The sequence below is a fragment of the Narcine bancroftii genome, chromosome 14 (genome assembly GCF_036971445.1).
Source record: "Narcine bancroftii isolate sNarBan1 chromosome 14, sNarBan1.hap1, whole genome shotgun sequence".
NCBI lineage: Eukaryota > Metazoa > Chordata > Chondrichthyes > Torpediniformes > Narcinidae > Narcine > Narcine bancroftii.
The window spans coordinates 28,933,364-28,960,671 of NC_091482.1; the positions used below are offsets into that span (position 1 = coordinate 28,933,364).

Below are 27,308 nucleotides of genomic sequence, written 5' to 3' on the forward strand. Positions count from 1 at the left end.
AAGAGGGGATCAGTCAGGGGCAAAGTGCAAGGCTGCAAAGTAGGTTCCTTCAGCAAGTCTGAACTGATTTAGGAAAATCAGGATTTCACATAAGGAGGTGATAGGTTTGTTAAAAATAAAAGAAAATGCTGATACTGGAATCTGAAGTTAAATCAGAAAAGAATGAAATAAATCAGCCAGTCAAGTTGCATCAATGGAAAAAAAAAGGACTGAAACAAGATCTGCTGCTTGCAGAATCTACTGGCCACATTTTTATCTGTGGCTTTCAAAAATAAACCATTTGCTCTACAGACTAAGCGGTTGCATCGGGGCTGTTAGCATAAGTGGACGGTGTCGGACTCTAGCTTTACCCTACCCTCAATTTAGTCTGTGTCGTCTGAGTCCAGCATGCTCGTTGAATGAAGTGATAGGAGAAGGTATTCGGTTCAACAATCAGTTTATTACACAGCACAAGAATAAAGCTTAACAGAGCTCTGGTTCAGTCGTTAGTTCATAGGTCACCTGCACAGTGAGCTATTCCCCAAGACTGACTTCTACTGTCCAGTCTCTACAGTTTATATAGCTCAACCTTATCATACAGAACAAAAGTTGGCTTCCTTTGCTAGATTTCATTATCATACAGAACAAAAGTTGGCTTTCTTTGCTAGATTTCTTGCATAAGATTTATCACAAGTAATTTCCTGCTCTGCTCCCATCTTAATCTTCAAGGCCAGAATATCCTGTTGTTTTGATCAGAAATCAATTCATACCCCAGATATTTCTAATTATTTCTTTGTTCTCATCTGGCCATATTCTTCTGTTCTACTCAACACCTCCTTCCGTCTTAGCCTTCTTACTGAGTTAGTTTCCATTCTCTTTGTTTCTGACAGTTTCTGTCAGGATTCTCTTTGTTCTTGTCTGGCCATCGTCTCCTGTGCTAATCAACACCTCCTTTTGCCTTAACCTTCCTACTAAATTGTTTCATACATATCCTCTCTTTTGTATTTTGGGAGCAGGCAATTCTAAACCTACTGTAATCAGCCAACTTTGCTACATACTGTGGCTGCCCCTTACTTACATTACTCTTTCCCTTCACCATGAGGTAAATATTAAATTGTTACATAGTACTGGATTCATGTATACAAAATGAATAGTACATAAGCATATATTCTACATATTTTCTATGATTAATTAACCCCTATATTCCAACAACGGTTAGCATAGAGATAAGGCACAATACTGTTACAGTGTCAGCGATTGGGACCTGGCTACAAATCCTGCGTTCTCTCTGAGGAATTTGTACGTTTTCCCTGTGTCTGCCTGGGTTTTCCCCAGTGGCTCCGGTTTCCTCGCAATCTTCAATGTGTATCGAGAGTTGCAGGTTAATTGGGTGCCATTGAGCAGCCTGAGCTCGTGGGCTGAAATGGTCGGTTACTGCGTTGTATGTCTCAATTTATTTTAAGAAAAATTAAAATTTAATTTTAAATTAAAATTCAAATCTACTCTATATGATATCTTTACACCTTCAGGCATAATCTGCTTGCAGAGTGCTGAATGCGGCAAGACAAGAACTACTCGCTGGGAGGACAGTTACTGTTATCTGAGAAGAGTGTAACCAACGACATCAAGGAAAGCAGGCTAATAACAAGAAAACTCTTTAGGAAAACCATCAACAAATCTGGATGTTTCCTTCAATATCTTCCAGTGGAATCCAAATGGTGATGTGGAGCATTAGAGGTACAGATGTCATAAAGTGGAGAGAACATAACTCATTTACTTGAGGAACACCAGCAGAAGGAGGAAGAGGAGTAAAATAACTGGAAACACACCAGGTCAGGCAGCATTTGCAGAAGAGCAAGTTAAAATTGCAGCCTGAACAGTTCCACAACATTCCATTCCAGCTTTTAATGAGAAGCATGTGGAAAGATGAGAATGACAACTATTTGAATCCATTGAACAGAAATTTAGGATTCTATCATCATTTAAACCTCAGCACAACTAGGATTACTACACAATTCTACCTCAGTGTTTTAGGCAGTAGAGGTAGAATTGTCAGATCTCTGTTGGCCAATATCTTCTGAATTTTGGAATCCATTGAGACTCCACCACAGCCTGACCCATTGGTACAAATGCAGGGGCAGATCTAGCCATCAAGACACTTGGCAGCTTATTTACTGAAGGATGGGGTTGGCAGAAAGCAAGCAAGGGGGCAAGTGTGCCCCTTTCTGTCATTGTACCATTATTCTTCTCATGACATAAAACTACCATGCTTTCCTGTGGGCACTCATAGGCCAGGGTTAGAGTTCTATGAATCCTATTTATAGCATGTAATTTCCTGTCAGATGTGACCCTTAACTTTAAAAAAAAACACTGCTATTCAGCTTGTCTTTGTGTGGTTATAAATTTTTTAAGTGGTCTCTGAGGAACTATTAATGTGTCGGACTATAAGGGTGGTCCTCCTGAAGTCCACAATAATCTTTGTCTTAAATTAAATTTACATTGTCACTCGGGTTATTTTTCTTGCATCATTTCCTGAGATTTTCAACCTCTTCAACTCATCGTTGTTGTTGATGAGGCCAGTTACTGTCATGTCATCTGCAAATATTATGAATCTGTTGGAAATATTGATCTGGCATTGCAGTTATGGGGCAGTGGCATGAACATGAGCAGAAAGTGCTCAGCATCCTGCTGGAAACCTGATCAGACTACGTTCTTTCCATTAGGAAGTCCAGTATCCAATTACAGAGAGGGGTGTCGAGTCCTAGCAAGGACATCTTCTCCACCAGCCTTTGAGGAATGATTGTATTAAACACCAAGCTTAGATGAACATCAGCCTGGCGTAGGAGGCATTATTCTCCAGGTGGGTCATGATGGAGTGGAGGGACAAGGCTATAGCATCATCAGTGATACAGCTCCATTTATATAACAATGTTTATTTATGCTGATGTAACTCCCAATACCTGAAGAATACCTGAAGAATTTGATTAGCTTTGATCAATATTGCTTCTGAATGTGGATAGGCCAGGGTTTGTAATGCTGGGAAATCCAACTATGATTTGGTTGGACTTGGAACATCTTAGTATTTCTGTTCACCAGACATTTTTTTTTCATATTATCCAGAGAATGCTGAAATAAACTAAAACAGCATCTTAGGGTGCAATTTGCTTGTGGTACATTATTATGAATTAAATTGCTCTAATTTGCTTTGTTCCTTTTATAACTTACCCCCATAAGAATGCAAATTTACTCTGCACCCCTTCTATATACTTCATGTTCAATCATTGAAATGTACAAGCCAAAAAATTGATGGACTAGATTTTAACTCTCGTCACAGGCATGTAAATAAATGTGAGAGAAATACTTAGACATTCAATTGTGGAAAATGTAAATTAAGTGTCAATGGTCCAGAGATTTGGAATCGTTCAATTAAAAAATGAGGCAAATGTTGATTTTCTGTGGATAGTTTGATGGATTGGCAAAGTTCTTTTTATGGTCAATTCTGGAAGCAATCACAAAATGGCAAATACTATTACAACAGCACAATGCTTGAGAAACGGAGCAGGTCAAACAGAGTACTTTATGTAGCATAGATAGGGATATATAACCAATATTTCTGGCTTGAGCCCTTCAGCATATGAACTAGGGAATGCAAATGATAGAGAGCATAAATAGGTCAGTTTTGAGAAGAATGCCAATGAGATGACTAGCACTGAAATCAAGGCAGCATTAGGTGGTACACTGCCTCCTATATTAACCATCAAGGCTACCTAAGGGAAGGGTGAGAGCATACTTTTAATAACTCTCAAAATCCAGCCAGGTTAAGCAAGAGTAATTGATTCAAAAGAACCTGCAGATCATGAATTCTGAAACAAAAATCAGAAACATTCAACATATTTAAGAACATCGAGGACAAGAGAAAGCAAAATGATGTTTCTTCTCGTGCCCTCTGTAGAATCATGGGAAACACTGGATACATTCACCACTCTTCAACAGCACAGAATTAGTGCAGGAGGGTCAAACATGGGTGAAGGGTACATCAATTATCTATTACTATGTTCCCCTCTCCACAAATACTGCTTGGTCTGCTGAGTATTTATATATATATATATATATACTGCATTTACCTTCTATTTACAGCCATACTACATGAGGATTATGATCATCTCCATCTTCCAGGTAAAAAAATATATATAAAAAGGTTAACATATGCTTCCTAATTAACTAAGTAACCTGTTAAAATAATAGCCAACTATTGTGGTATGCATTTGGTTTCCTGCTGAGTTGCCTCTAATCAAATTAAATCCAAGGGCCTGTGTCAAATTCCTTTATAACTAATCTTAATTATTTATGACTAGATTTTTGTCAGGATTGTTTTTAGCCAATAAGTGAGAGCTGATTAAGAGTTCCTATTCTGCCAACTTTTAGTTGAGCTATGGCTTACCACCAATTAGTCTCAAGGCCTCAGTGTACCTGGCATGTGCTGGCAAAAAAGCTCATTTGCCCTCTGGCTCAAATACTCTGTTCTAACCACCTGCTTGTTATTTCTGATGCTGAAAGCTTTGTTCAGTAATTCACCCCAATGCTTGCCAAATTCACAATGGATCAAGAATGCCTCAATAATATAAATGCTTTTTTATCTCAATCTAAAGATAGAAACTTTATTGCTTTTCCATTAAAGTCATCACATCTGTTATTATCATGGAATATTGATTAAGGTCATAATTAACTGCAAAACAGATGATACTGATCTAATCCACTAAAATTCCAGTCCATATTTCGTAACCTTCAATTTCTCTTATCTGTAAGAGCAATAAGCGTTCTGATCCCAACCATTCATTCAGTGCATTTTAAAAATATAATGTTATTTTTGTAGGAAACTATAATCTTAAGCTTCCAATATTGACACAAGAGTTCAATCATCTGGCTCCTGGATAACTTGTCCTTGTGTTATTCTGTACAGTTTACTGACATGCAGACATTCTGTTCTTTAACTCTGCCAAGGATATATTGATGTCTGCTACTAACCTCATCATTACTTTAGCCTGTATATTTATTCCAGTCACAAAGATATGCTTTATTACTATTGGTCAAGTTATTTCTGAGTGCTGAACATGGTGAATCTTGCTGTTTTCTGTCATCTATCACACAATTTTTTAAATATTGATGGGGTTATTTTCAGAGTCCGGCTTGTAACGTCGGAAAGGATGCTGTGGTCGCTAAGATATTTGGAAAGAGGTAAAGATCCTCAAGAGGAAATGGCAGAGCTTTGTTCATCAACACTCCTTTGTGTCATCAGCACCATCTAGATTTTTGACTGTTCTCTCATCTGCTGAAGAGGCTGGGCTAGGAAATTGGTTTGCAACAGTACACCTGTTACATCACCATGCTTACATACATTTCCAAATAATCAAATTCACTTTTATTTGCACATGACATTTATATATTCACAAACGTTACCTTGGATTATCAAAGATGGTTTGGGAAAACCATATTTTATGGATTCACAAGAGATACTGGTGGTCTTGATGAAGGGTTCTAACCCAAAACATTGATCCACTAAAGCTGCTTGGCCACTGAATTCTTCAGGCAGACTGGTATTATTTGCTCCAATATTTTATAAATTATTTTTCTACTTTTGATCCTCGTTCCAGGAAATCCAATTATAAATACCATTTAAGTTCCAGGCTGCATTGTTCCAGTCAAATATAACTCACATTATACTGAGAAGAGCGACTTGCTGCAGAGCCAGCTTGGAAGCTGATTCCCATTATCTTAGCACAATGTCACTCATGACATTTGTTGGAAAAGTAGGTGAAAGAGAGAGTAATAAGGAACCATCGAATGCTAGAGCACAGAAAAAAGACCATTTTGCCCCTCTAGTCAGTGCTGACTATCACCTCCCTAGTCCCACTGACCTATTCCCATTCCATAACCCTCCAGGCCTCTCGCATCCATGTATTAATCCAATCTATTCTTAAAACACACGATTGAGCCTGCATTCACAACATCAGATGGCAGCTCATTCCACAGTCCCACAACCCTCTGAGTGAAGAATTTCCCCCTAATGTTCCCCCTAAACCTTCCCCTTCAGCTTAAAACTATGACTTCTCCTATTTATATCCCCCAAACTAAGTAGAAAAAGCCGACTCACATTCATACTATCTCTCCCTTTCATAATTTTGTAAACCTCTATCTCCCCTTATTCTTCTTCGCTCCAAGGAATAAATTCTCAACCTGTTTAATCTTTCCCTGTAATTCAACTCCTAAAGACCCGGCAATATCCTAGTAAATCTTTTCTGCACTGTTTCAATCTTATTGCACCAAAGAAAAGGTACAAGGACTGCCTAAAGAAATCTCTTGGTGCCTGCCACATTGACCACCGCCAGTGGGCTGATAACGCCTCAAACCGTGCATCTTGGCGCCTCACAGTTTGGCGGGCAGCAACCTCCTTTGAAGAAGACCGCAGAGCCCACCTCACTGACAAAAGGCAAAGGAGGAAAAACCCAACACCCAACCCCAACCAACCAATTTTCCCTTGCAACCGCTGCAATCGTGTCTGCCTGTCCCGCATCGGACTTGTCAGCCACAAACGAGCCTGCAGCTGACGTGGACTTTTTACCCCCTCCATAAATCTTCATCCGCGAAGCCAAGCCAAAGATTGATAGGTTAAGTGACTAGAACTGCACACAATATTCCAAATTTGGCCTCACCAATGTCTTAAATAACTTCAACATAACATCCCAACTCATATATTCAATATTTTGATTTATAAAGGCTAAGATACCAAAATCTTTCTTTACAACCCTGTCCACCTGTGATTCCACCTTCAGGGAACAATGTATCTGTATTCCCAGATCTCTCTGCTTCTCCGCACTCCGAAGTGCCCTAACATTTACTGTGTCTGTCCTACCTTGGTTTGACCTTCCAAAATGCATCACCTCATACTTGTCTGCATTAAACACCATCACATACAACTCTGAGATTCCTTTTTCCTGCAGGCACGGCAGAATTACCACTAATTGGTCGTGTAAAAATTAACTGCACAAAGCATGAACATGTAAACAATCTAAAGAACTGTAAACAGATAACGAATGCAAACAAACTGACTGTGCAATACAGGGAGAGTAAAAAACAAATCAATAAAGTGCACAAGGAAGAGTCCTTAAATTAGTTCCTGATTGAGTTTGTTGTTGAGGAGTCTGATGGTGAAGGGGTAGCAGCTGTTCCTGAACCTGGTGGTGCCAGTCCTGTGGCACCTGCACCTCTTTCCTGATGGCAGCAGCGAGAACAGAGCATGTGCTGGGTGGTGTGGGTCTTTGATGATTACTACTGGCCCTCTGAATACAGCGTTCCCTATACACATACTCAATAGTTGGGAGGGTTTTGTCTGTAATGTCCTGGGCTATGTCCACTACTTTTTGGAGGGCCTTACAGTCAGGGGGATTGGTGTTCCCATACCAGAAAGTAATGCAGCCGGTCAGCACACTTTTCACCACACATCTGTAGAAATTTGCCAGGGTTTCTGGTGTCATATCAAACCTCCACAAACTCCTGAGGATGTAGAGGTGCTACATGCTTTCTTCATGATGCCATTGGTGTGTTGGGTCAAGGAAAGATCCTCCGAGAAAATGACTCCCAAGAACTTAAATGTGCTCACCCTCTCCACCTCTGATCCCCCAATTATCATTGGATTATAAACCTCTGGCTTTCCCTTCCTGAAGACAACAATCAGCTCCTTAGTTTTGGTGACATTGAGTGCAAGATTGTTGTTGGTGCACCATTCAGCCAAGTTTTCAATTTCCATCCTGTTTTCTGATTCTTATCCTTCCTTTATACAACCCATCAGCAAATGTGTAGATGGTGTTATTGTCATACCAAGCTATGATTCTGCCTTGTGAATACTCCACATATAATATGGTAGGAAACCTGAACATCTGGGGAAAACACAGGCAGTCACACAAAGAACATGAAAACTCTACATGGACAAAGCCCAAGGTCAATGTTGAAACTGGGTTACTGGAGATGAGGCAGCAGTAGTATTAACTACTTTCATCTTATTCCATTGATCCTGCTTCCTAAAAAAGGTGGAGAACAGCACATCTGAGGTGAATGATTGAGACATAGAAATCGAGTAATATATCCACATATGATCATGCCAAGCTACATTCCAACGTGGATCACGAGGAAGATGCATTGTGGGGCTTCAAGTGTATCAAGGCGGGCAAGTGAACGGCCTAGTATTTAGCAAATGAAATTCAACCTGGAAAAATTATAAAGCATCCACTTTGATGGAAAATTGAGAAAATGAGGGTAGTTTTTAAAATGGTGAATTCAAGATGTTGTACAAGAATAACTGCAGGCTAGCATTCCTTAAGAAGGGTTCAGGCCCAACCAACAACTGCCTATTGCTTTCCATAGAAATTGAGTGATCTCCTGAGTTCTTTCAACACTTCTGTGAATTACTCCACTTCTCGAGCATCTTCAGATTCCTTGATTACCTCCTCCTCACTCCAAGCTAGCTTGCATGTTCAGCAACCAATTACGAAGGTAAAGAATATGCTGTTCATTATTCTAATAGGATTTGAGTCCCAGACCAAAGACCTGCTACTGAAATTATGAATGCAGTAATACTGCACCCTGAAACATTCGGTATTGATTCAGTTCCCTACCCAAGGAAAAATACACTTGCTGAGTGAAGCAAAGTTTCACAAGATTGGTTAACCAGAATTGAGCAAATGCCTTATTGTAGAGAAAATAGCCCTCAATTTTTAAATCCATTTCAAATCTTTATTACTATCTCTTAAAATTCCTCCATTGATCCAATCCGCCAAACTTGCTTCCTTTGTCCAGAACAGTCAAAAATTAGAAGACAGGATTAAATTCTTCTCCACTTACATCTCTTTAATCTTTCTTCTTCTGATGCAAAGATTTGGTGCAAGGAAATTAGAAACAAGTTGTCCCTTAGAATCCATTCTTGCAACATATCCTGAGATAATTTCAGACACTGAACAATTCAGAATCAGATTCAGAATTTATTATCATGAACAAGTCATGAAATTCAATGTTTTGCAGCAGTGGTCATAAATGCAATATTCATATTATAACCAGCTTAAGACCTTACCATAATTTTTTTTAAATTAGTGCACGAAAGTCAGGCAGTGTCTTTGGTTCATTGATTATTCAATTCCTGATGGCAGTGGAGAAGAAGCTAACCTTGTGTCTTTGAGTGTTCATCTTTAGGCTCCTGTACATTTTTCCCAATGGTAGCAGAGTGAAGAGGGTATGGCCTAGGTAGTGAGGGTTTTTGAGAATAGAGGCTGCTTTTTTAAGACATGACGTCATGTAGATGTCCTCGATGGAGTGAAGTCTGGTGCCTGTGATGTCACAGGCCGAATTAACAACCCTCTGGAGTTTTTTCTTGTTCTGAGAGTTGGCACCTCTATACCAAGCAGTGATGCAACCAGCCAGAATGCTCACCACAATACACCTATAGAAGTTTTTGAGAGTTTTCGAATCTTCTCAAATACTTCACAACGTATAGCCACTGACGAACCCTCCTTTTGAGTGCATGAATTATCAATTTATAATTATATAAATTATGCATTCTTCACTATTACAACCAGAATGAACTGTCGTCCATACAAAGTGGTCCTGAGACTGTCATTAAGTGATTTCAGCTAACTTGCATCTGTCATCATTTACATCCCATCTGTGCAAGGTAGTCTGTGCCTTCAAAGCCTGGGGTCATACTCGCAATCCCTTTCCAAAGATGAAAGGTCACTTTGATTGTTTGCTGTATTAAAAATATCAGAGCTTATTTCATGTAATTGAAATTTATCACTTTATAATTGTGTTCTGATGCTTCAAGTTTATAATCATATCGGTCTTTTGAAGGAAATTGATAACTATGCCAAGAGTAATGATTTTATGTCACTAACTGCCAGATAGAGTACAAACTGGTCAGATCCAGCGACTTTCGCCAATGGTTTCGATCAATTCTGAAGGATAAAGTTCAAGATATATGCTGGTGCCACAAAACGTGGACATTCAGAATCGCTAAGGACATGTTACCATTACAACCATGCTCTACAACATTGTCTCCCATGTCTTGTCATGCTATGCTTAGAGTATCATAGATTATTTTTTTTAAAGAATATCTGATTACACAGTGCAATCCCAATAAAACACTGTAAAGGATTCTTGACTTGGCCAATTATTGCAATTCCCCAATATTTTCAAATCTCTAGTTTTAAAGCTAATGGCAAAGGAAAACAAAGGCAGTGAAGTGGGAATGCATCAGAATCAAAGCAGAGGGTGACTGGTTTGGGCAACAGTTCATCTGTGTTTGAATGTGATGGGAACGAGCAAAGGGTGATGACATCCCAGTTCCAGGATCACCATTATTTTCTCAATATGAATTATTGTGCTGTGGGTATTTATTCTCATGCATCTGATATACTGTCATGTTTGCATGTGAATATGAAGTCTTGGGTCTCAGGCTAACGACATCATCGTGACATCATCAGCCTGTCCCTAGCCCACTGCTTGCAGCGCAAGCAGATTTATGAAGTGAGGTGGAGCGCTCCACCCCACCTCCACCACAAAGCCTGAAGAAGGATCAGTGTCAGCATCTTGGAGACACTCAGAGCATTTATGAAGGTAGGGTCAATGATGTAAGGGCAGAGAATCTCTGCCTTTATGGTCGCACTTTTTTACTCTATAAAAAGGCCTAATGTGTCAGCATAATTTTGCAATTTTACATGATAAATTAATAAAAAATTAATTTAATGTTTCTCCAACTTCCTACGTGATACAACAAATATAAAATGATCTTTATGTTCACCTTCAAGTCATCTATCATAATCCCCCATTTTTTTCTGGAATCAAACCTTTTGAAAAAAAATTGTTGTTCAGTGCTATGGGCACCACAGCTGATACAATAACATTGCATCATATTTAGTGTTTTTTGGATACAGAAATGTCGGGTTGGAGTGGTGATTGATAAAGGATTGATGTGAGATGATTTTTAGAGCCATGTGAACAGAATTTCTCTAGTTTCTAGTGAAAGAAAATGTTGATGTTTTCCCTGACCATGTTAATATGTCTGTGGTAAACCACAGACATATTATCTGTCTGGGCACAGCCATTGGGTGTGGCGCCTCCCACAGACTCTTGAATAAAGGTGATCATTCCACAGCCCCATCCCCAGTTCAGGACAGTTGACCATCATGGACGTGACTCAATTCTATTGTAAATAAAAGCCTATCAGTTTTACATAACTTCAGTCTTTTGGAGTTATTGATGGTGCATCAATTTTATTCACAATAAATTTTGACACTGGAGCAGATCCTGAAACCCTCAATCACCTGAAGCCTCCACCAACTGAACTCTGGCTGCATTGCTTCGAAGTATTCCTGCAGGCATCATCTGCCATCATTCGATCAGAGAACGACAAGCTGCAGGTTCTACACTCACAGGTTAGACCCGGGATACTCAAAAATCACCAGGGATGCTGCGTCGTATCCAGTTTTACATAACTTCCAGTTGTTTGGAGTTATTGATGGTACATCAATATCATTAATCATTCTGCATTGGGCTAAGCTGTAAGGCATCATTCCAATCTTTCCCTACCTTGATATTTTTCTCTAACTGGCAATCCCTCTTGGACATGAAGGGCTTCTTAGGCCTGATAGAATGTATGATTTCGCTTCTGATCAACTGTTAGATTTCAAGATGGAATCTGAGAAATGGATTGCTTGATCTTGCTTTGAGTTATCAATTGTAGAACAATGATTTATATCCATAAATGTAAGCAGGAAATATTCTACTTCAATCAATGCTATAATACACAAAGTACTGGAGAAATTCAGTAGGTTATGCAGCATGTATTGGAAGTAAAGGGTAACCTAAGTTTCGGACCCGAGCCATTCATTAAGGTGTGAGCTAAAAGCAGGCAGGCACCTGAATAAAAAAGTTGGGGGGGTGGGTATTTAGGTATCTGCTTGCTTTTTGCTCATAGTCTGTGGTCCCCTCCCCCCTCACAGCTCCTTCCTCCCTCCTCTCCTCTATCCCTCCGCCCACCTTTTAAATGACTTGCTAAGTTTTTCCAATTTTTGGGCACCCCAGCGGCTGCAGATTTTCCCGTTGAACCAAGGTTCCTGTACCCTTCATTAGTTTTCACTATTGTATTCTGGGCCCCATGCAAAGTCACTTTGAGAATACGTCTGATACCAGTTGCTATGTTGCTTGCAACCACCACTATTTTGGCACATGGTTCTGAGTGTAAATGGATTTCAATTGTAGCACTACAAATTCAGAAGATTTATCAAACACAGAAACCAATAAACCTCAGAAAGCGGGACAGTGGAACTAAGACCTAAGACTGCACTGAATGCAGATAAATAGCTGGACAAAAACAGGCAATATCACAAGTGGTGGTAATTCTGCGGCTTTAGATGTGAACAAGAAATCCACACCAGCTTGCTATTTAATGACCCTACAGTCAGATATTGGTGCCATTTGAGCAAGGGATTGCGTTTTGTGTGATGTTCTCCACAGTCACATGACTGGCATTCATCAATGAGGTTGAGACTTGACAGGTGTCTAGGGCTGCAATAAATCTGATCTTAGCAAGTTTCAAAACATTGCTAATAACATTACAAACAAATGATTAATACTACAATGTTCTTCTATTTGTTATTTTAACAGAGATATCAATCTGGTTGTTAAAGTCTCAGTTGAAATAATGGACAACATAAGCAGGAAAGTCTGCAGACACTGATGAATTGCATGATTTTTAAACATATGGGAAGATTATTGTTCTGTGTCCATGTGACCCTATTGGAGGTTCACTGTCATATTGGCAAAATAATTTTCTTTCTCCCTCTGTTGTTTCATTAAAACATTCCAGAGAAGCATGCCATAATCTTGACTATCACTTCAGAACAGTACTAATGAGGTACTGCATGGTCACTCAAATCAGATGACCTAGCAAATTATATTTGTGCCACAAAATGCCAGGCATTGACTTTCTCCAGCAAAGGAGGGTCTTATCACCTACCTTTGGCTTTCAAAGGCATTTCCATCCCATAGCTCACTGCCATCAACGTCAGAGAGAAACTCAACAGAACAATGTAACTACTATGGCTATGAGAGCAAATCAAAGGTTGGTGTAATCTAATGACTTGCCTCCTGTCATCCTCTTTACAAAGAAACAGTCAGGAATGAGATGGAATACTTGCTAGTCACCAAGAAGAGTGAAGCTCTTGCAAAGTTCACAAATAGGTTTGACATCATCCAGGACAATGTAACAGCTCCATCAACCACCATGGCTCCACCTTTGATGCAGTGTGTATCAAGCACAAAATCCACTGCAGTTATTCACCATGTCCATTACAAAAGCACCTCCCAAAAACATAACCTCTCCCACTAAGAAGAGGGTCAGCAGGCACACTGAAGGCACTTCTGTAGGGTTCCCTGAAATTGTGCATTATCCAAACTTGAAAATGAATCAACAATCCTTTAGTACTGGGATTAAGACCTGGTGATCTAAACCCAATAGTACAGAGGGAACACTTCCACCTGTTTATAAAGAAGCACTTTCTCAACAGTAATAAATGCTGGCTTTACCAACGATGCCTTGATCCTTTCAAATTGTTTCACTCAGGAAAAGGAGTCACGAAAAACATTCCAACCCGAAACATATACTTTCCATAGATTCTGCCTGACCTACTGACTCCCTTTTGCCCTTTGTTGTTTCAATCTTTACTGTAGTTTCACAGCTCAGCAGGAATTCCAATTTAGTAATAATCTTGCATTGAGTCAACTCATCTGCTGACTCTCTGGCACAGCTCCCATGTAGTATAGGAAGTACTATGATGGGGCTTCAAGAATTAGGCCTTAAACTGGATGAAGCGCAAAAAACATTTATTAGGATAGCCTTAGTGGTAGCAAAAAAATGTATAATGTCAACTTGGAAATCAGAAGAGAGCCTGAGAGTACAGCAATGGTACATGGAAATGAATAAATGTATTCCATTGGAAAAAATAACATACAATTTAAAAAATAAAGTCACATTATTTGAACAAATTTGGGAACTATACATGGAACACAACAGAGAGAGAGGGCCTACTGTGGACCTCCACCCCCTAAAATGATAGAATGAGAAGATGAAATGAACTGACCCAGTGTGTAAAAGTAGATGACAATTTTCTTGTTCATTTTCATTGTGTGATGACCTTGTTTAATAAATTCATTGTATTGTATATGTTGAACATTTAGTGGGTTTGGAGGGGGTGGGAAGAAGGGAGGGAAGGGAGGGGGGAAAAGGGGAGAAAATTACACTATGCATATTCAAGAGGGAAATGTTTGCGTGTATTTTGATTAATATAGTTCATCGTGTGAAAAATTTAAAAAAAATTAAAAAGGCAGGGCTGGGTAATGATTTAAAAGAAAGCCCAAGAGAAAGCAATATTTATGTTTTGCACCACTACACAGGCATTCTTACCTTCTTAAGATCTGCTTGACCTCAGACTTTGAGACTAGTAAGATCTCATAATTTGATTTTTCTCAAACACTAGCTCCTTTCACACTTGCCAGTGATCCCAGGAATTACATCCCAATTGGCCTTTAAAGTGTCTAGTGTGAAAGCAAAATCTGCTCAATGCCGGTGTCAGACGACATCATCTCACACCAGGGATTGACAGCCTTGACCCCTAGTGCAATCCCCGGCGTCTGTAGACGCCAGCGTTGAGATCAGGCAAGTGTGAAATGAGCAAACACCTCTCTTTTGCATACACATCATGCAGGCACTTCCAATTAAAGGTAGAACAGACCAAACGCCGGGGATAGACCCTTGCAAGTGTAAAAGCATTCAGTGTTCCAGTTAGGAGTGGTCTAGTGTGAGAGGCCAAACCCCCTATTCTTATCCCAGGACACTGAACAGCCAATTTACTGGAATGCAAGTGTGAAAGGGGTTATTGATGCATCCTGCACAGTTCCCTTTTTTAAAAGAAAGGCCAGTTTCAGTATGGACAGAGGGAACGTACAGATTCTCAGGGTGTCAGTCAATGGGAAACACGCAGGCTAATTTCAGCCCTTCCACCATTCAATTACGTTCTGAATGGGTCTATGTATTAACCCACTCTCGTGCCTTTGTTTTGTACCTGTTGTATGAAAACTTTAATCTCAAACATTATTGTTGTCCTCTGGCCTGTCAAAAATTGGAACAAAAATAGAAAATCCTGGAAACACTCAGCAGGTCATGCTGCATCTGTGGGAAAAGAAACAATGACAATGTTTTAGGGGGAAAGGTAGGGTCAGTAAGCCATGTAGCACTGGATATCAAAGATTTCAAAGGCCATATCAATGGTTCTCAACCTTTTTCTTTCCACTCACATTTCACTTTAAGTCATCTCTAAGCTATTGCTGCTCTATGATTAGTAAGAGATGACTTAAAGTGGTATGTGAGTGGGAAGGGAAGGTTGAGAATCCCTGTTCTAGACCCAATTGTTTTGTCATTGGCCCATTTCCTTTGGAGTTATGAAACCGTGCACATGATGAGTCAATTAAGTACAATTAAAACAGTGGTTTTCAAACTTATTTCTTTACATCCCCATACCACCTTTAGCATTCCTTACTAACCACAGAGCACCTATGGCATAGGGAATACTTAAAGTGAGATGTGAGTGGAAAGAAAAAGATTGAGAACCATTGGGCTAGATAAAGAAAAAAAAGCAAATGGTAGTTTTACAGAAGTGAAAACTAGCCAGGTCCATAAGTAAATGGATTAAAGAAAATTACAAAGAATTGCAAGTACATTTAAGGGAAAAGAGTAAAGCCTATGCATGGAGCCAAAGGAACAAATATAGGCTGAACCGAATACGCCATCTTTTTCAGCAAAGAGAAGGATATTGTAGCTCGAAACTTCAGGTGACATTCTAGAACATGTTAATGATGAAATGGAAGAGGAATTAGATGATTTAATAGGCTTAAAATTGGAGAAATCCTCAAATGAGCTGTGTCCCCAACTAAGGTGGGGGACACAGTAAAAGATTGCTGAGATGCTGAGAGATTTTGAATCTCAGATATTAGAGTTGCTATTGCCAGTTGACAGGAGGGCAGCAAATGTCAGGTGAGTATGTGAATTGAACATGAGTGGCCTTGTTATAACATCAGGTAGTCTATAGTTTTGCAAAACAATTTTTTAAAAATCTTTTTTTACATGGTTAAGTATCACAGGCATAGGCTTATGTGTTTTAATATTTTGTGTATTTTAAAAAAAATTTTGGGCTCCTTTATAACATATGCTACAGGCCTCGCTCTAGGTTATCCAGCCCTGATTGAAATGTACTGTTACAATCAGATTATAAATTAACTGGAATTAGTTCAAGTTGGTAAGCTCAAGTTTTGTAAGTGGGAGATCATGTTTGACCAATTTGACTGAGTTTTTATGCAAAATAATGCGCAGACGTTGAAGTCTGAATGGATTTCAGCAAGGTCTTTACATTTAAATTTAGATGTACAGAAAAATAACAGGTCCTTCTGGCCACGCCCATGCCCCCAAATATACCATTTAACCTAAACTTCCTATACATTTTTGAAGGACCACATGGGAGACTGATTCAGGCTTGAAGAGCATACTGATAAACTGGATCCAAAGATAAATGGCTTGGCAAAACGGTAGCAGAGGGTGACAAGAGAGAGTTGTTATACTGTTGTACATTAACTTGAATATGAATGTAAATAGTATAACTAATGAGTTAGCAAATATGTAATGTTGTTGATAGGAAGATAAAGACATGGTGGCTGGTCAGTTAGATGACACTGTAAATTGACCCTCTTGTAGGTGGGTAAATAAGAATACTGGGAGGAGTCAAGATGAATGCAAGAATTGGTTCCAGGAATGTAAGTCAAGGGAAGTGGATTGATTGGATTTTCGGAGACTCGATTTCAGAATAGTCTCCTTTACTTATTTAGAGGAAATTAGGAAAATGAAAGACTAAGTTGGAGTAGAGCTCATTTTGAAGTATCTGACAGGGTCATGACATTGTTTCATACTTTGAGGATTCAGTAAACAATATCCCAGCTTCCCCCATACTTCTAAAGGTGGGTGCATGAGCTTCTGGGCATATGATACACCCCTCCTGGCCTTTTATTGCATTCAGCAAAACCCTAACTTCTTGCTGAATTCAATTTCCATCATCCCTGCAGCTCAAGGTCATGTCTCAATGTGTGTTGTTTGCATTCGCTGTCATGGTAAGGAGACCTTTTAAGTACTGATTCCCTTCATGATTGATGAGCAGCAAAGTATTGGCAGCTATAATGTTGTCATGTCTGAAGATGAACAGATTCTGTTTTGATGTAGGTTTGTGTGTAAACTGCTATGATGTGCCCACTGGCAGTGGTCAATGTGGCAGGCACCAAGAGATTTCTTTAGGCAGTCCTTGTACCTCTTCTTTGGTGCACCTCTGCCTCGGTGGCCAGTGGAGAGCTCGCCATATAACACGATCTTGGGAAGGCGATGGTCCTCCATTCTGGAGACGTGACCTACCCAGCGCTGTTGGATCTTCAGCAGCGTGGATTCGATGCTGTCGGCCTCTGCCATCTCGAGTACTTCGATGTTGGTGATGAAGTCGCTCCAATGAATGTTGAGGATGGAATGGAGACAACGCTGGTGGAAGCATTCTAGGAGCCGTAGGTGATGCCGGTAGAGGTCCCATGATTCGGAGCCGAACAGGAGTGTGGGTATGACAACGGCTCTGTATATGCTAATCTTTGTGAGGTTTTTCAGTTGGTTGTTTTTCCAGACTCTTTTGTGTCGTCTTCCAAAGGCGCTATTTGCCTTGGCGAGTCTGTTGTCTATCTCATTGTCGATCCTTGCATCTGATGAAATTGTGCAGCCGAGATAGGTAAACTGGTTGACCGTTTTGAGTTTTGTGTGCCCGATGGAGATGTGGGGGAGCTGGTAGTCATGGTGGGGAGCTGGCTGCTGGAGGACCTCAGTTTTCTTCAGGCTGACTTCCAGGCCAAACATTTTGGCAGTTTCCGCAAAGCAGGACATCAAGCGCTGAAGAACTGGCTCTGAATGGGCAACTAAAGCGGCATCGTCTGCAAAGAGTAGTTCACGGACAAGTTTCTCTTGTGTCTTGGTGTGAGCTTGCAGGCGCCTCAGATTGAAGAGACTGCCATCCATGCGGTACCTGATGTAAACAGCGTCTTCATCGTTGAGGTCTTTCATGGCTTGTTTCAGCATCATGCTGAAGAAGATTGAAAAGAGGGTTGGTGCGAGAACCCAGCCTTGATTAACGCCATTGTTAATGGAGAAGGGTTCAGAGAGCTCATTGCTGTATCTGACCCAACCTTGTTGGTTTTCGTGCAGTTGGATAACCATGTTGAGGAACTTTGGGGGGCATCCGAGGCGCTCTAGTATTTGCCAAAGCCATTTCCTACTCACGGTGTCGAAGGCTTTGGTGAGGTTAACAAAGGTGATGTAGAGTCCTTTGTTTTGTTCTCTGCACTTTTCTTGGAGCTGTCGGAGGGCAAAGACCATGTCAGTAGTTCCTCTGTTTGCGCGAAAGCCACACTGTGATTCTGGGAGAACATTTTCGGCGACACTAGGTATTATTCTATTTAGGAGAATCCTAGCGAAGATTTTGCCTACAATGGAGAGCAGCATGATTCCCCCGTAGTTTGAGCAGTCTGATTTCTCGCCTTTGTTTTTGTACAGGGTGATGATGATGGCATCACCTAAAGAAATCTCTTGGTGCCTGCCACATTGACCACTGCCAGTGGGCTGATATCGCCTCAAACCGTGTATCTTGGCACCTCACAGTTTGGCGGGCAGCAACCTTCTTTGAAGAAGGCCGCAGAGCCCACCTCACTGACAAAAGACAAAGGAGGAAAAACCCAACACCCAACCCCAACCAACCAATTTTCCCTTGCAACCGCTGCAACCGTGTCTGCCTGTCCCGCATCAGACTTGTCAGCCACAAACGAGCCTGCAGCTCACGTGAACATTACCCCTCCATAAATCTTCGTCCACAAAGCCAAGCCAAAGAAAGAAAGAAGAAATAGTTTTAACTCAAATTACTGTTGAAGATTTTGCTGAATATTTTAAATTTTTATTCTCAAGAGTTTGGCCTTTCAGCCAATGGGAATTGTACATCAGCTTGAATATATCCATTAAATCATCTCTTAAACCCTTCTGCCTTTCAGCTTCTGCAGTCCATCTGCTAAATTAAAAAAGCTTAGTCCCTGGTTCTACTGATTCTTTTTTCCAAAATTAATTATTCCAGGGCTTTCATAGCCAGTCACATTGTACACTAAGATTGCAACTCCCTTGGGGGCTTTTGAAGCTTGTAATCAAGATGAGAAGCATGGCATGAAGGTACTTATCCTCCTCAATAATGATCCTACAACCACTGGATCAAAACAAATTTCTGCACTCTTGCCACATTTATTTGGGCATTCCCACAATGCCATCCAGGTCAAAGCAAGCCAATTGACTGGGACCCTATCCACAACTTTAATTATTCACTTACTTCACCATCAATGTAATCGATAATTGGAAAACAATATAATATTTCCTGAAACTATTACTTTAATCCTCTGAAGAGGTGGATGAGAATATTACAGCTTATAATGTACTGTCTATACCATGAATCTACGAAATTTTGAAAAAAGTTTATGCTTACCAACATTGAATCCAAACCTTTAGCCATTGTGGTATCTTCACCACAGAGGACAGAACAATTTAAAAGGACACTTCAGCACTACTTTTTTCCAAGGCAATTGAAGATAGGAAATGAACATTGGTCTTACCAATATGTTTATGACCCAAGAATTAATGAAAAGAAAACCATAAATAGGAAAGAAAATTACTGCTGTGTATGCTTTAGAGCTCAGTAAGAGCAGAGCTTTTACTGAGCAGGATTTGTACCGTAACTTTCATACACCACATACTTTTAGTAGTAAGTATAAAAGTGATAAGGTTGCAAACTAACAGTCAGCAATGGTAGATTTTAATTTTTCCACTCACATACCACTTTTAAGTAATTCCTACACCATCAGTGCTCTGTGATTAGTAAGGGATTGCTTAAGGTGATATAGGAGTGGAAAGGGAAGGTTGAGAATCACTGCTCGAGACCCAATTGTTACTGAAATATTTTGCTTGAGAACATTTGTTATTGGCCCATTTCCTTTGGAGTTATGAAACCGTGCATATAACGATCCAATTAGGTATGATTAAAATAGGGGTTTTCAAACTTTTTCTTTCCATCCACATACCACCTTAAGCAATCCCTTACTAATTACAGAGCACCTATGGTATAGGGAATACTGAAAGTGGGATGTGAGTGGAAAGAAAAACATTGAGAATCACTGCTGGCCAGTCTGAGTGAAAGTGATTGTAATTACCTTGTTCATCAATCTTAATGGTATACAGCTGCAAGAAATAATGATTAATTTGTGCTTTTCACCTGCATATATTTCAACAAAAATCCAAGGTCAAGTGTAAAAATTGTAAGTAAAGGGCCTATCTCATTGGCCTAGAGACGAGGTGGCGACCTGGTGGCGACTCGAGTCTCTGCGACATCTCCTGGAGACTAGCCAGGTCTCCAGGGGGTCGCAGAAAATTCAAACACGTTCATTTTTTTGGAGACTTTTTCCAGTCTCCAGCAGGTCTCCATTAGTCGCGGAGACTAATTTTGTCTGTGACTGGGGAGATGTCTCCACGATATCTCCGAGACCTGCTGGAGACCAAGGCGACGTTGCGGCAATGATGCGGCGACGTCTCTGCAACACTGCTTGACTTAGAGACCACATGACTGAGCGCGTGCCGGCATCATCGAGACACAGGTATATCCTGGTCAAGGTCTTCATCATCTGGTACTTGTTCCTGCTGCTGCTCCTTGTACTGCCTTGGAAGAGGCCCCACCATCTTGTCTTGCCAGGGGACAGCTCCAACTCCAGAGTAGTACTGTCCTTCCACCATGCCACCCAAGGGCAGTGGGGTCCAGAAGGGCAAGAAGAAGAAGGAGGATGAAGCAGTTGTAGCAGCTTCTGCGCAGTTTGTGGATGCTGAGGCAGTAATTGATGCTAGAGAAGATGAGGAAGATGGTTCCAGTGGCAATCCGACGAGAAAACAATATGATTGGAAAGAGGGGCATCAAGAGGCAATGGCTGACTTCTGGGAGGACCATCCGGAATTTTACGATAAATCGCATACAAGATACAAAGATAACCAACACAAGAAAGCAACGGTTGAAACCTTCCTTGTTGATATGCAGAACATCTTCGAGGAGATCAAGAAGCCCCTACCTACATGTGAGTGTATATATAAATTGCATTGAATTTATATTTAATTCCATTAAAATAATACATGCAAAAATATGTTAAAAATGTAGTGAAAGTAGTAGTAATGAATATATCAAATATAATTGTTGCAATACTGTTATTTTTTCACATGCAGAATAGGTGGACAAGATTCAACCGAGACACAACTAAGAATTCAGGGCAGCCTGAACATACCGTCTCTGCCAAGGGAGCCTTCATCATAGAGAGGTACAAATTTCTGCGGAAGCACATTGAGGGAGATAGGCATCTTGCGCATAAGACTCATTCAGTAAGTATAGACATAAATTGTACTTTTTTTCTTATACCACATACAGTCTTGTGTTATGTGATGCAGTAGATCATTATTTATCATTACATTTTCCTATTTTCTTCTACAGTTTGACAGAGGCCACCACTCCAGAGAAGAGGAGGATGACGCCATTAGCGTTGGGTCAGGTGTAGAATCTTCTTTGCTACTACCACTTGCACCAAAGGAGGGAGGCAGAAAAAGACGCGATAGGAAAGCGGTGATGTCTCCGAGGCAGAGGTAACACACATGCTAAGTGTATCGTCATCTTGTGTGAATTGACGTTCACATTGCTTTTTTGGAAATGCCATCTTTTTATATGATTTGCATTGTCATCTTGTTGCGATCTGATGCATCTGCCCCCCCTCCCCCCATCCTTTTTTTTGTACTCTGTTCCACCAGTTTAATCTAGCATTTTGAACTGTACTTGTTATTGTCCACCTTTTTTAAATCTTCTTTCTCCATTTCCTTACACTTGGCCTGTGTGTTGCAGCTTTTGGACCAGGTACAGAATCTTCTGGGGAACATCAACCTGCCTCTGTCAAACCACCAGAAGCTTGTCAAGGAATTTGTGAGATTCCTTGAAACAGAAATCCTCAGGTCCCAGAGCATTAATTTAACAACTGTAGTATAGAGGTCATGTTCTTGGTCAGGAATTTTCAGATATGTAAAAAAATATATGAAGTATTTTGAAATTTGTGTCTTTTGTTGAAATAGTTCACAAGTTCACATTGTTTTTTTGAAAACGTCATAATTCTATATGATGTGTATTTCTTTTGCAGGCCCATGGTGGTGTTCAAGGGAACCAGATTATGCAGAGCAGGATGAACCAGTCCATGGGAAGGTCCAACCAAATGCAGCCAGAAGGAATGTCCAACCAAATGCAGTCTGGGAGAATGTCCAACCAAATGCAGTCTGGGAGAATGTCCAACCAAATGCAGTCTGGGAGAATGTCCAACCAAATGCAGTCTGGGAGAATGTCCAACCAAATGCAGCCAGAAGGAATGTCCAACCAAATGCAGGCAACAAGCCAGGGGATGCACCAGATGCAGTATGGGACACAAGTAAACCAACAGGTAGGAAGGGGAGCATATTTTTTCAGTGATCCTAAAGTCACTACCATACATGTGAGTGAATATTTAAACTTCATTGAGTGATAGTGATGAATATGTTTGACATTCTTCTTGTAATACTGTTATTTTTTTAGATCCACAATTTTCTTTTTTTTCTTTCTCCTGCCATCCTCTTTACCTTCTAAAATTGTGTTCCTTTTCCTCCAGCCTATGTTCCACCAGGAGGAATCAACAGAACATTGCATCGTCTGATGGCAGCAGTGTGGGGATAGGCTCGGGGACGGTGATGTCCCCCCTTGTGGGACAAGCAACCTGAGTGCACTGTTGAGTGGGGCTTTAAACACCAGTATTGACTGTGAGGGTTCATTCCAAGTTTCTGAGACCACCTCCAGGTCCACCCTCACCCCCCCCCCCTCCCTTAGAACTTCATCTCCAGCATCGTTCCCACAAAAAAGACATTCCAATGACACAGAGGCTGAATAAATCGAGAGATGTAGAGAGAAGTCTGTATTTCCTTGCATGGAAGTTTGCACCATGTTCAATGCATTGGAGAGAGTATCACTACCAATTTTGCACTTGTGTACTGCTGTACCAAGTTTCTTATGCCTTTATTGTCACATGAAAAATGTATTTGATATTTGCGGTACAAAGTTGTGTAGTTTTTATTATTTTTCACAATAATAAAAGTATAAAGTTTGATTTTGAAATATGTTGTTTCATCATACTTTTAATTTAACAACAAAATACAACAATATTAAAGAATAAATTTATTATTTGCAATCAAATTTACAATTGAGGACAGTACAAGCAATATTTTACAAATGTAAACAATACAGTTTACATCAAAGCAAATATATAAAAAATCCCAGTAGAATTTCATACAGTTTGTGCAATGACACAATTCCGTCGAGTACATTATGCAGCGTGGAAAATAGTCCTTCACTCCTGGTCCAAGTGAGGTACATCCCGGACAAGATCTTCATCATCTGGTACTTGTTCCTGCTGCTGCTGCTCCTTGTACTGCCTTGGAAGAGGCCCCACCATCTTGTCTTGCCAGGGGACAGCTCCAACCCCAGAGTAGTGCTGGGTCAGGTCCTCTCTCTGGTTCTTGGCCACAGACAGCATGTTACTTCCTCTTCTCTGCATCCCCTCCAACTGGTTGGTACGCTGTCTCCACTCTCCAGGGGCAACTTCTTGGGTGTGTGGGTCCTCTCTGACACCTGAGAGTCTGATGTCTGTCATCATGTTGTGGAGTGAACATGCAGCAAGGACCACCTTTTCAACCGTCTGTGGGCCCATCATCATCATGGTGTGGAAGTATCTGAATCTGGAAAGAAAAAATAGAAGTAAAATAAAAGTAATTGTATTTGGTGTGTTTACAATCTGGCAAATATGACTGTCTGTGTGGCAGGAAAAAATAATAATAATAAAGTACTGCACACCTGTTTGCCAAGATGCCAAAGATGTTCTCGACAATAAGCCTGGACCTGGACAGCCTGTAGTTGAAGATTCTCTCTGCATGGGTCATCTGGCACTCGGAGTAGGGCTTCAGCATCCATGTCCTCAGGGTGGATGCATCGTCACCAACCAAGAAGTAGGGGACATCTTGATCTCCAGCAGGAAAAGGTTCAGGAGGTGGCAGGTTGGCTTGACCTTCATCCAGTGCCTTGAACAAACTGCAGTCCCTGAAGATGCCAGCATCTGAGTCAGCCCCAGGAGTCCCCACATTGAAGTACATGAACTTATAGTCAGCATCTACCAACGCCAGCATGATGATGGAAAAGTAGCCTTTGTAGTTGTGGTAGACACTGCAAGACCCTGGAGGTTCAAAAATTCTGACATGCTTCCCACCCAGTGCACCACAGACGTAATGGAAGTTCCGCTTCTCAGAAAAACCCTTGGCCACTTCCTTCCACTCCTCTGGTGTAGATGGACATTTAATGGCCTCCTCATGATATTCATCATAGATGGCTCGGCACACCTCTGGGACAATACTGACAATGGTGTTTGGAGCCACACAGAAGCCATAGGGCAGGCTCTTGTAGGAATTTCCTGTTGCAAGGAACCTCAGAGTGATGGCAACCTTCAAACCAGGGGGCAGGGCCTTCCTGAAGTTAGTGTCTTGCTTCTGGATCCTGGGAGTAAGGTGAGCCACCAGCTTCATGAACATCTCTGGATCCACCCTCAGGAAATTCTCGAAGGACCTCACATCCCCTTTGCTAGGTGTTTCATCAGCTTCTCGTACCAGCCATGGTGTTGCCATTGTAGGAGCCACTCATGTACTCAGACTGTCTTTGCCTTCCTGACACCCTTTCTGGCCCTATCCCTAGCCCTGGCCTTTGACTTGTTCACGGCCAGAGCTATCAGCACGAGGGCCAAGGCCTCCTTCTGCTCATCCTCCAGGTAGAGATCCTGCTCCAACAGCATAACAGCCTCATTGCAGATGTCCATGGTGAGAGTTCTTGACTGTCTGACGCCTGAAAAGAGAATGATAGATCTGGTTGTAGATCTAAGTATATATAGACAGAGAGCAGGCACGGCGACGTCTCCACAACCTTGCAGAGACCCATGGCGACCTATTGATGATGTCACAGAAACTGCCGGAGACGTCGCGGAGACGTTGCCGCAACTGAGAAGACATCTCAGAGACGTCGCCGTGACTGCCGGAGAGGTCGCGGTGACGTACGAATTCCGGGCAAATTGGTTGTCACCTTGTCTGGAGACTTCTCGAACGTCACCCTGGTGTCGCCTTGGTGAGAGCACAAGCCATTTTTTTTGGTCGCCCGAGTTGCCGCAACTGATCAGTCACAGCAGTCGCGGCGACGTCTCTGCCAATGAGGTAGGCCCTTAAGGAGAAAGGTTCATTTTAGAAATTAGTTAAGTTTAGCATGTTGACCTTCAAGTATCTTTCACCTCAATTCTAGTTTCTTTTATCTTTCAGCCTGTGATAATAAGCTGTCTGCCACTGGAGTTTAATAGTTGGATGATCAGCTGCTTTTACTATTAATGATGACTGGGTCCATAAAATGAATGAGTGCAAGTTTAGGAAGGCATTTTGTTCGTGAATATTGAAATGTTTTTTCTCCATCTTAAATCAATTAACTTTAAATTGCAATCAAGAGTACAATGTAACTAAAATTGGTACCTTAAAATTAGATTATTCCCTCAATTAAATTTATTATAAATACCTTGATGAAAGCTGTAATTATTAGCAAAATTGTGAAGAGCAAATCAGGGATAAAGTGAGCTGGACACACACCTTCAATTAAGTATTGTACAGCATCAGTAGAATTCAGGTAAGATTCTCAGCTGATTGCCAGGAATAGAGGGTTATTTAAAAAAGAAAGAGCTGAGTAGGTAATCTCAATCTATGATATCTTAAATTCAAAAGAATAGGGGGTAATTTTATTGAAATATGTTGAGAGGATGTTACTACTTGAGGGAATCTAGAACTAGGAGACATTGAATCATTTATTGTTGTCTTGTGTTCTGAGATACAGTGAAAACTTTGTTTTTCATGCTATCTTGCAAATCAACCCCAACTTAATGCCAAAGGATTTTTCTCCTTGGGATGATATGATCTTGGACAATGAGTATATTCAAAACAGTTTGGTATGATACAGGGATTGAACAAGAAGGTGGATCTGAGGTCAATATCTGCTTTAATACATATAATTGGCCATTTCATGCATTCTTCTGATGAAATTACTCTTTCAGTGAAGAGCGGTGGTTGTGGTTTATGTTTGCTTTGTCCTTTAACAAATTTTCTCTAATTAGTTGGCTTGAGAATAATTCTACAGTAAGTGGCATGCTGGGTTTAATTAACTCACTGCCCCATTCATCATGTCTTGGATAACATTTTTAAACTCTACATTTATTAAATATGCCAGGAAGTTATTGAGGATGTCAAGAAAATTTTCATCATGTGCTTGCTGAGAAATTTTGCTACAATTTACCTTTAAGTGGCTTGACATTTTTTTATTCTAAATAAACCTAAATACTGATTGTCTTCGCTGATAGCTTCACCTGCTCCTGATGAAATATTGTAGCAGCAGCTACACTGTTAACTGAAGGATCACACAACCAGACGGGTTGGGTTCAGTTCAGTGAGCAATGGGGGCCCCGACGTCACCAGGGCATCACGTGGGTCCCGAAGCGCGGGCTTCTGAGCCCAATGCTGAGGTCGGGAGGAAACCCCTGACGGTGCAATTTTGGCCAGCAGCCTCACCACGTGCATGACAAGCGGGGCACATTTGCCTGCCTAATGGCGTACTCCCACACAGACCCCCCCCAGAACCGGCGCCAATGTCCTTTTTTGTGGGGCGGCCTCGCTTCTTGGGTTGGGCCACAACTATTGGTTCAGTGGGGTCAAGGTGGGCTGGCTTTAACCTGTCCACCATAAACAGTTCCCTCTTACCACCGATGTCCAGAGTGAAAGTGGATCCTGAACGCTGGATGACTTTGTACGGCCCTTCGTATGGTCTTTGTAGAGGTGCTGTGGGTGGGCCCCGCATGATAAAAATGTATTCTCCGGAGTACAGCTCGCTGGGGACAAAAGAGGCCTATGTGCCATGTCTAGGTGGCGGTGGGGGTGTGAAGGAGTCCAACTAGGGCCG

At 41.0% G+C, this 27,308-nt stretch overlaps 1 protein-coding gene across 1 annotated transcript; it reads right to left on the reverse strand.

Annotated features, from left to right (window-relative positions):
- Window positions 1-23,494: 23,494 nt before the first annotated feature.
- Window positions 23,495-25,236, reverse strand: LOC138749485 (uncharacterized). Its single transcript, XM_069910883.1, has 2 exons — window positions 24,135-25,236; window positions 23,495-24,019 (listed from the first exon to the last, which is right to left on the reverse strand). The coding sequence occupies exons 1-2, from the start codon at window positions 24,953-24,955 to the stop codon at window positions 23,632-23,634; spliced, it is 1,209 nt and encodes a 402-aa protein (XP_069766984.1). The 5' UTR covers window positions 24,956-25,236; the 3' UTR covers window positions 23,495-23,631.
- Window positions 25,237-27,308: the final 2,072 nt, after the last annotated feature.